The sequence below is a fragment of the Scophthalmus maximus genome, chromosome 9 (assembly GCF_022379125.1).
Source record: "Scophthalmus maximus strain ysfricsl-2021 chromosome 9, ASM2237912v1, whole genome shotgun sequence".
NCBI classification, from domain to species: Eukaryota; Metazoa; Chordata; class Actinopteri; order Pleuronectiformes; family Scophthalmidae; genus Scophthalmus; species Scophthalmus maximus.
This window is the reverse complement of record NC_061523.1, coordinates 24,373,352-24,383,824: the sequence shown is the minus strand read 5'-3', so window position 1 is coordinate 24,383,824 and position 10,473 is coordinate 24,373,352. Positions and strand designations below refer to the sequence as shown.

The window sequence follows — 10,473 nt, the reverse complement described above, 5'->3', positions numbered from 1 at the left end:
TTGTGATGTAAATGTGAGCAGAGTAAATGAGTCTGACGCAGCTTCAGTTCGACCGTCCGCGGAATTGAAGCAGCAGAAAACTCACATCCAACATGTTCATTAATTATTGTTGAAAATATTCTTTAATTCTCGAGATTGAGTTTTACCTAAAAACTAGAATCTAGAACAATATCCAACTTTCTAAACTCTAATTTTGTCAAACTTCCCAGATTTATTTTCCTGGTGTTATTTTTCCGACCTGCTGCGGCGACGGAGCAGCTGAAGACTCCGAGGTCACGGGTTAAATAATGCGCAGTTGTCTGCAATGAATTCCACTGCTGCATGTGCAAACAGTGCCGGGAGCGTTGGGAGCATTGGGAGGGTTGGGAGGGATGGGACGCCCCCCCCCCCCCCCAGCTGCATTAACAGTAATGTTCCTCCTGCAGCCGGCGGGTTGTGGCCTTGACGCCCCCCTGGAAGCTGAAGGACGTCACCTGTTCTCCATCAGTCTCTGATGACATCATGGACCAGGATCCTTCTCTGAGTGGATAATGGAACCAGCCCGTTGCCCCTGGAATCCATTTGTGCCCCTTCACTTAATCCTCTGTCCTCTGGGGAAGCCTCCGGACTATTACCCACAATCCACCAGTCTCCCCCAAGGACCCAGTAGTTCCTCTAAACCAACACTGAGGTCCACTGTAGACCAGGTCCACTGTAGACCAGGTCCACTGTAGTCCCAGACCAGATCCGCTGTAGACCCAGACCAGGTGAACAGACCAGCCTGACCAGGATCAGTACTTCAGTGTCTGTGACGTCAGAGGTCTGTAATGTCAGGTCTGTGATGTCAGAGGTCTGTGATGTCAGAGGTCTGTGACGTCAGAGGTCTGTGACATCAGGTCTGTGATGTCAGAGGTCTGTGACGTCAGAGGTCTGTGACGTCAGGTCTGTGATGTCAGAGGTCTGTGACGTCAGGTCTGTGATGTCAGAGGTCTGTGAAGTCAGAGGTCTGTGATGTCAGAGGTCTGTGATGTCAGAGGTCTGTGACGTCAGAGGTCTGTGACGTCAGGTCTGTGATGTCAGAGGTCTGTGACGTCAGAGGTCTGTGACGTCAGGTCTGTGACGTCAGAGGTCTGTGATGTCAGAGGTCTGTGACGTCAGAGGTCTGTGACGTCAGGTCTGTGACGTCAGAGGTCTGTGATGTCAGAGGTCTGTGATGTCAGAGGTCTGTGATGTCAGGTCTGTGATGTCAGAGGTCTGTGACGTCAGAGGTCTGTGACGTCAGGTCTGTGATGTCAGAGGTCTGTGATGTCAGAGGTCTGTGATGTCAGAGGTCTGTGACGTCAGGTCTGTGACGTCAGAGGTCTTTGACGTCAGAGGTCTGTGATGTCAGGTCTGTGATGTCAGAGGTCTGTGATGTCAGGTCTGTGATGTCAGAGGTCTGTGACGTCAGAGGTCTGTGACGTCAGGTCTGTGATGTCAGAGGTCTGTGATGTCAGAGGTCTGTGACGTCAGAGGTCTGTGATGTCAGAGGTCTGTGACGTCAGAGGTCTGTGACGTCAGGTCTGTGATGTCAGAGGTCTGTGATGTCAGAGGTCTGTGATGTCAGAGGTCTGTGAAGTCAGAGGTCTGTGATGTCAGAGGTCTGTGATGTCAGAGGTCTGTGACGTCAGAGGTCTGTGACGTCAGGTCTGTGACGTCAGGTCTGTGACGTCAGAGGTCTGTGACGTCAGAGGTCTTTGACGTCAGAGGTCTGTGATGTCAGGTCTGTGATGTCAGAGGTCTGTGACGTCAGAGGTCTTTGACGTCAGAGGTCTGTGATGTCAGAGGTCTGTGATGTCAGAGGTCTGTGATGTCAGAGGTCTGTGATGTCAGAGGTCTGTGACGTCAGAGGTCTGTGACGTCAGGTCTGTGACGTCAGGTCTGTGACGTCAGAGGTCTGTGATGTCAGAGGTCTGTGATGTCAGAGGTCTGTGAAGTCAGAGGTCTGTGATGTCAGAGGTCTGTGATGTCAGAGGTCTGTGACGTCAGAGGTCTGTGATGTCAGAGGTCTGTGATGTCAGAGGTCTGTGACGTCAGAGGTCTGTGACGTCAGGTCTGTGACGTCAGGTCTGTGATGTCAGAGGTCTGTGATGTCAGAGGTCTGTGATGTCAGAGGTCTGTGACGTCAGGTCTGTGACGTCAGAGGTCTTTGACGTCAGAGGTCTGTGATGTCAGGTCTGTGATGTCAGAGGTCTGTGATGTCAGGTCTGTGATGTCAGAGGTCTGTGACGTCAGAGGTCTGTGACGTCAGGTCTGTGATGTCAGAGGTCTGTGATGTCAGAGGTCTGTGACGTCAGAGGTCTGTGATGTCAGAGGTCTGTGACGTCAGAGGTCTGTGACGTCAGGTCTGTGATGTCAGAGGTCTGTGATGTCAGAGGTCTGTGATGTCAGAGGTCTGTGAAGTCAGAGGTCTGTGATGTCAGAGGTCTGTGATGTCAGAGGTCTGTGACGTCAGAGGTCTGTGACGTCAGGTCTGTGATGTCAGAGGTCTGTGACGTCAGGTCTGTGACGTCAGGTCTGTGACGTCAGAGGTCTGTGACGTCAGAGGTCTTTGACGTCAGAGGTCTGTGATGTCAGGTCTGTGATGTCAGAGGTCTGTGACGTCAGAGGTCTTTGACGTCAGAGGTCTGTGATGTCAGAGGTCTGTGATGTCAGAGGTCTGTGATGTCAGAGGTCTGTGATGTCAGAGGTCTGTGACGTCAGAGGTCTGTGACGTCAGGTCTGTGACGTCAGGTCTGTGACGTCAGAGGTCTGTGATGTCAGAGGTCTGTGATGTCAGAGGTCTGTGAAGTCAGAGGTCTGTGATGTCAGAGGTCTGTGATGTCAGAGGTCTGTGACGTCAGAGGTCTGTGATGTCAGAGGTCTGTGATGTCAGAGGTCTGTGACGTCAGAGGTCTGTGACGTCAGGTCTGTGACGTCAGGTCTGTGATGTCAGAGGTCTGTGACGTCAGGTCTGTGATGTCAGAGGTCTGTGACGTCAGAGGTCTGTGACGTCAGAGGTCTGTGACGTCAGAGGTCTGTGACGTCAGGTCTGTGACGTCAGAGGTCTGTGATATCAGGTCTGTGACGTCAGAGGTCTGTGACGTCAGAGGTCTGTGATGTCAGTGTTTGGCCCCGTTTCACTGCGTCAGATGAAAATCTGCCCGGAGTGTCTTCATCCGTGACCGCCGTGGTCGCTCTGTCCAGACTAGGTCCCGGGCCACTGGCTCTGGGCGGGCGGGGGCCCGGGGTTCCTCTGGTCTGCTGAGATCATTAAAGGTTTCACTTACCCCCTCCCCCTCCTCCCCCAACCCACCCTCATTAAACATGCTGAATCCATTTGTGTAGCGAGCAGCTGAGGGAGCGTCGGCGAGCTTGCCCGGGCCAGGGATTGATTTATTAACGCTGATTTCGGCCTCTGAGGCGTCCTGATGATGATGATGACCACGATCGCGCCGCTTCAGGAATTTCAATGGAGACGAGGAAGATTCGCCCGGACGGACGTGGACGGACCTTAATGGACGATGACGCGAAGCACGAAGAGTAAATCCGTCAGTCAAGAGGCGGAATGTTTCTGCCAGAGAGTGAACAGGAGACGTATGGAGGAGCGTCGGTGCCAGGAACAGAAATAATAGAGTTTATAAGAATAAAAACTTCTGAGAGCTATAAGTCAATATAAAGACGCACTCGGTCAAAGTTACGACGTTGTAAATCAAACGGCCGTAGTTTTAACTTAGACACGTTACATTAGTTTCCCATAATTATTTATGGAACTCATCTTGTTGGCGGTGAGCGTCTTCCATATCGTCCCGCTCCATCTGGAGAAGGTGTTTACAGGACGTGAGCGATGAAACCGTATCTGCTCACCGCATCCGCAGATGTTTGTGCGATATAATCTTGGAGGCTGGAGGTGCCCAGCTGTCTGCGCCTCTTCTCTCTCCTCCGCTACAGTCCGAGTCGCTCAGATATGTTTTATGATGAATCTACATATTTCCCCTCTCCGGGGGGACACACATTATTGGGAAGCACTCGATCTCTGCCTCCATTTCCTGTCGGCTCTAATAGCTTCCAGGTGAGAGGTGTTCCTCGGCCCTCGCCTGGGAATGCTTATTAAAACTGTTTTCCTATTGATACAGTTGGTTTGATACTTACCAGATTTGACAAAGCAAAGATCTCATGTTTGGCGTAATATTACAAGGGAAACATAAGTGAGTTATTTGGCCTCGACGTGCTGGAAACGTAACGTTGTTAAAGCGCCGGCCCTGAAACCCGAGGACGGCTCCGCACACACATTTGGTTTTCATTAGTTTTTTTGCTCGAAATTTTTTTAACAATATCACCGAGGGATTAAGTCATAGAGCCGATTGCAGCCAAGACAAACATCCTGCTGCTGCAGCAGAATGAAGACGGACGGGGAAGAAGAGCAGGTGTGAGGGTTACTCAGCGCTTCGTCCTCTGACCTCTGACCTCTGTCCTCTGTCCTCTGTCCTCTGACCTTCTGGTCCTCTGACCTCTGACCTCTGTCCTCTGACCTCTGACCCTCTCGCCCTCTTGTGATGACCTCATCAAGTTTCGTGCGTTGGCTCCAAAGCAGAGAAAAATTTGAATACCTCAGAACAATTTTTTTACAGCGTTCAAATAATTTGTGGAGAGCTAAGAAATATTTTGTTCATGTTTCAACATTTAACAATACTTTGGCTCAATATGTTTCATGACTTTATTTAGCAATTTTTGTATTTTTTAAATTTATAACAGTTTCATTACTTTTATCATTTATTATAGTTTATTGACTCACAGAACCTTTTGTCTTACATTGTACAAATGTCAGAGACTCTCAGCCCGGGGGGCCCCCCTCAGCCCGGGGGGCCCCCCTCAGCCCGGGGGGCGCCCTCAGGTAACAGCCCTGTGGCGACGCCCCTGGTTCAGTTTGCTGTGATGGAAAACAGAAAAGTAGAAACTCTGACATGTTGGAGAAGTTATGAGCTGAGTAACTGCAGTTTTCATAAATCACTGAATCAATACTCGACTCGTTCATGTGTTCGTCTTTACGTCTGACGGGATGAAGATAGTGGAGTCGGACAGGAAACGTGGGAAACGGGAACGATGTGCAGTAAATGTTCCTGCAGGCGGAGAGTCGCTGCTCGGGGAATTCACCTCGACCCCTCGGCGAGCAGGTCGCCCCTCCATGTTTTCATTTTTATGACTCCTCGTGTTTGGGGTGGGGGGCCGATGCTGCTGCACAGAACTGGGCCTGGAGCCCAGAGGCCGATCCTCCACAGTAAAAGACCTTTGATACAATGTTCAACCCACCAGTCACAAGGCAGGAGTTTTATTTTGAAAAGAAAAACATGACCGACTGGAACTGACCAATCAGAGCAGCCGGAGTCTGTGTCCTTCTAACGATGACGTTAAATTTCTGTCGATGAATCAGCATCTGGTTTTACAGAGTCTGGAGGTTCTGATGCTCCTGATGGTTCTGATGGTTCTGATGCTCCTGATGGTTCTGATGGTTCTGATGGTCCTGATGGTTCTGATGCTCCTGATGGTTCTGATGGTTCTGATGGTCCTGATGGTTCTGATGGTTCTGATGCTTCTGATGGTTCTGATGGTTCTGATGCCCCTGATGGTTCTGGAGGTTCTGATGGTGCTGGAGGTTCTGATGTTTCTGATGCTCCTGATGGTTCTGATGCTCCTGATGGTTCTGATGTTTCTGATGCTCCTGATGGTTCTGATGGTTCTGATGCTCCTGATGGTTCTGGAGGTTCTGATGGTTCTGGAGGTTCTGATGTTTCTGATGCTCCTGATGGTGCTGATGGTTCTGATGCTCCTAATGGTTCTGATGGTTCTGATGCTCCTGATGGTTCTGATGCTCCTGATGGTTCTGATGTTTCTGATGCTCCTGATGGTTCTGATGGTTCTGATGCTCCTGATGGTTCTGGAGGTTCTGATGGTTCTGGAGGTTCTGATGTTTCTGATGCTCCTGATGGTGCTGATGGTTCTGATGCTCCTAATGGTTCTGGAGGTTCTGATGGTTCTGATGGTTCTGGAGGTTCTGATGGTTCTGATGGTTCTGGAGGTTCTGATGGTTCTGATGGTCCTGATGGTTCTGGAGGTTCTGATGGTTATGGAGGTTCTGATGGTTCCGATAGTCCCGATGGTCCCAATGGTTCTGGAGGTTCTGATGGTCCCGATGGTCCGGATGGTTATGGAGGTTCTGATGGTTCCGATGGTCCTGATGGTTCTGGAGGTTCTGATGGTCCCGATTGGTCCCGATGGTTCTGGAGGTTCTGATGGTTCTGATGGTCCCGATGGTTCTGGAGGTTCTGATGGTTCTGATGGTTCTTCACATCTCACAGATTCAACGTGTGAGTTTGAGTGATCGTCCGTCAGAGTCTCTCGAAGCGAGCGGAGAGAAAAACACTCAAGGTTGAGCAACACATGGTTTCGATGGAAACGCATCAGATTTCCAAACCTCGTCCAGAATCTCGTTCTTCCCAGGAAACTGGGCTGGAACGCCTGAACCTTTGGACAAGTGATTTACATACTTTGTGCAGCTCCGAGCCCAGTTGGCGAGGGCTCCGGTGTCATCGCGAAGGCTGGGGCCCCGGGCCCTTCCTGTGTGAGATGACTTACAGCCCCCCCCCCCCCCCCCCCCCCCCCCCCCCGCCCCCCCTGAGCACTGCTGTACAGTAACACACACACACACGGAGAAAAGCCTTCAGTAGTATGATGATGACATCATCATCTGACAGGAAGCGGTCGTTGGCGTGTGCAGATGAGCGGCGAAGCAGCAGTGACATAATGTCACTTTATTCCTCGACTCGTCCAAAGCAAACACACCTGCGCAGAGAGGAAGCTCCGCCCCCTCTGACTCATTCAAATATTTCAACTATTCATGGGAAAAAAAACAGAACTGTCTTTTTGGTCTTTTCTCTTCCTGTAGCTCAGCAAACGGTTTCCACCAACGACTGTAATGAATTTCCCAGATCATCGTAGTCAAGCTCTTAACAAACTGTGATTATTATTCACTCATAACTGTCATAACTATATCACCGACAGGAAGTGACAGAAGTCAAACTCTGCAGGAAGAAAATAATGAATAATAATGTGACGACATGAAGTCGACAGTTTGTTCTTTTCATTCACAACAGGCGTGAACGTAACCTGCGTCTTCTCTTCGCATTCATCCATTCAACCCTTCAGATGTTCCACATGTCTCAGACACTCAGTGTCTCTCAACTCTCAGATCCCAATTTAAACTTTTCAAAATATTAAACTTTGTTTGAGCTGAACTCACATTAACATGAGTGTGTATGTGGAGCTACTGCATCGTACAGCATGTGAAGCAGGGAGCAGAGAGACTCAAACAGTAAAATCATAGTATCCAGTTTAGCGTCTGTCAGCCAATCAGCAGCCAGCATTCACACCGCCATTTCTTCAGAAATTGCCTTTTCTAGTAATGAATGTAATGTACAGTGATGCCACTGATGCCATCATACAGAGATCAAATGATAAGTGATGACATCGTTCGCCTTTGATCTCAAACACATGAGAGGTGAAGTCTGAACCAGGTCAGATTTCATATCTCCGTCTGTCGAGGAAGAAGAAAGTCAACTCAGAAGCATTTGAAGTTTTTTTCCAAAACAAACATTGATGAACGCAAAACCAACAACAAGAATGAAGATGGAAGAAATGTATGGAACGTTGTTCCAGGGTTCGTCCTGGGATTCACCCGCCGACAGATCCAGACACAAGCTGTCATACTCTGACAAACGGGACCAGGACAATTCACCTGAGTCGGCTCCTCCCACTGAGAAGACTTTCACTGACGACGTTACAGACGCCCATCTCGTACCGACTGTCTGTGAACCTTGTGACCACGGACCTGCGGCCTCCATCTCTTCAGACCACGGACCTGCGGCCTCCATCTCTTCAGACCAGGTCATCTCTTCAGACCACGGACCTGCGGCCTCCATCTCTTCAGACCACGGACCTGCGGCCTCCATCTCTTCAGACCACGGACCTGCGGCCTCCATCTCTTCAGACCACGGACCTGCGGCCTCCATCTCTTCAGACCACGGACCTGCGACCTCCATCTCTTCAGACCACGGACCTGCGGCCTCCATCTCTTCAGACCACGGACCTGCGACCTCCATCTCTTCAGACCACGGACCTGCGGCCTCCATCTCTTCAGACCAGGTCATCTCTTCAGACCACGGACCTGCGGCCTCCATCTCTTCAGACCACGGACCTGCGACCTCCATCTCTTCAGACCACGGACCTGCGGCCTCCATCTCTTCAGACCACGGACCTGCGACCTCCATCTCTTCAGACCACGGACCTGCAGCCTCCATCTCTTCAGACCAGGTCATCTCTTCAGACCACGGACCTGCGACCTCCATCTCTTCAGACCACGGACCTGCGGCCTCCATCTCTTCAGACCACGGACCTGCGACCTCCATCTCTTCAGACCACGGACCTGCAGCCTCCATCTCTTCAGACCAGGTCATCTCTTCAGACCACAGACCTGCGGCCTCCATCTCTTCAGACCACGGACCTGCGGCCTCCATCAGACCTGTTGCTGCTGACGAGGTCAACACTCGAGGATTCCGCCGGAAGAAACCTTTTAAACGAATCAGAAAATTTTTGGGCAGAATTAAGAAGCAATTCATTTCAATCTTCACATGTGGAAGGAACAAACAGGCGTTTCCCAAAAGAGAAAAAGTGATCCACAGTGACACCACCAGCTACAGAATAATGGACTTCATCGGAGAGGGGGTTTATGGCAAAGTCGCTCAATGTGTGGACTTGACCACAGGCGAGGATGTGGCAATAAAGATCTACAAAGAGAACGATGAAGAAATCATCCAAAGTGAATTAGCGACGTTAGAAGAGGTCAGAGCTCTTCACCACGACCGACACAACATAGTCAAATTCATTGAGAGTTTCCATTTTGGTGAACTCCCTTGTCTGGTCTTTGAGATGCTGGACACGAGTCTCTGCGACATGATGGAGGACAGAGATCACACCAGACTCGGTCTCAATGAAATCCGCCCTGTGACCCAGCAGCTGCTGGTGGCGCTGGAAGCCCTGAAGAACATGGGCATCATTCACATGGACCTGAAACCCGACAACATCATGTTGGTGGATCACAAGGATCAACCGTTCAAAATCAGGCTCATCGACTTCGGTCTGGCTCTTCGTCTGAGCCAAGTGGAGGTGGAAGAGGCGATTCAGAATCTGGCCTACGCAGCTCCAGAAGTGGTCCTGGGCCTCCGCTTGTCAGAGGCTGTTGACATGTGGGCAGTAGGTTGTGTTATGGCATATATGTACTTTGGCATGGACTTGTTCCCTTTTGACTGTCCGTATGACTGGATGAATACTGTGGTGCACCTGCTGGGCTGTCCAGATAAGAACCAGATAAACGCCGGTAAGCGCAGCGCGATGTATTTCATCTTGGATGAGAAAGACGAGTGGAGACTGAAGTCACCCGAGGAGTTCGAGGAGGAAACTGGTGACACGCCAACAGTCTCCATGAGTTTCTTTCACTTGGTCGATAATTTGGAGAATGCCGTAGAGATATTCCCAAAAAGAAAGAGTGATCTTGAGCATGAAGATCGGACGGCGTTTGTAGACCTGCTCCAGTGTTGTCTGCAGCTCAGCGCTGAGCAGAGGATCAGTCCCAGTGAAGCTCTTCGTCACCGCTTCATAACAATGTCTCACCTGGTGGACGAGACGGACACCAGCTCCTACGCAGACGCGGCCCTCGAGTTCATGGAGGCGTCGTCCTGCGGTCGTCCAGACAAAGCTCACGATTCATCTCATTGAGTGAATTCACCTGATGAAGACGCCGAAATTGAGAGTGATGTAGAAACGGACTTGAGAAATTCAAAGTCAAAGGATTTGTGTTTAAGTTTTGATTCATTGTTTGAAGATTTCATACTCTGACAATCTGCCCTTGTGGCGTGGGAGGTCACCTGAGGCCGGACTCCAGTCGACAGGACGAACTCAGCCAGATGCCAAAGGATCCAGAGCCGTCGAGAGAGAGTTGTCTGCTGAGGCGTCAGGTTTCCTCCGCTTCCCTCCCACATTCATCCAAACATCAAGTGCAATTCCAATAAAAGTCTTCAAATGTAAATGTTTGTCTTTGAATTCAAAATATTTCACTCGAATTACAAGCTGAGTTTTGACTTTTTCACTGACGCAGTCATTCACCAGTTCAAGATGCAAACTTAATTTAGTTCCATCTGCCGTCGTGTGTATAACAGATTAGTTAGAAACTATTACAGAACTGAGCTCGTCGAAGGAAATGTTTCATTGTCTTCATTCCAACTGCTTCCCACTGGTTCCAACCGGTTCTGTCTGAGAACTAGTGGAGATGGCATGTTCCTGAGTTGAGGCAGAAGTCTGAACAGTTCCAGTTCTGCTCGTCACCACATCGGACCTCAGACCAACTGCTTGTGACTCTAACGTCTG

General features: G+C 50.1%; 1 protein-coding gene across 1 annotated transcript; it reads left to right on the top strand.

Annotated features, from left to right (window-relative positions):
- Window positions 1–7,650: 7,650 nt before the first annotated feature.
- Window positions 7,651–10,135, top strand: LOC118319856 (homeodomain-interacting protein kinase 1-like). Its single transcript, XM_047334380.1, has 2 exons — window positions 7,651–7,872; window positions 7,951–10,135. Exons 1-2 carry the CDS (start codon window positions 7,651–7,653, stop codon window positions 9,823–9,825), a joined length of 2,097 nt encoding a protein of 698 aa, XP_047190336.1. The 3' UTR covers window positions 9,826–10,135.
- Window positions 10,136–10,473: the final 338 nt, after the last annotated feature.

What these genes read in the sequence shown, in the direction of transcription:
- LOC118319856 (XM_047334380.1), top strand. Translation starts at nt 7,651, where the DNA reads ATGAACGCAAAACCAACAACAAGAATGAAGATGGAAGAAATGTATGGA. An exon ending in CGACTGTCTGTGAACCTTGT is followed by an intron (nt 7,873 to 7,950) that starts GACCACGGACCT and finishes GTCATCTCTTCA; the next exon opens with GACCACGGACCTGCGGCCTC.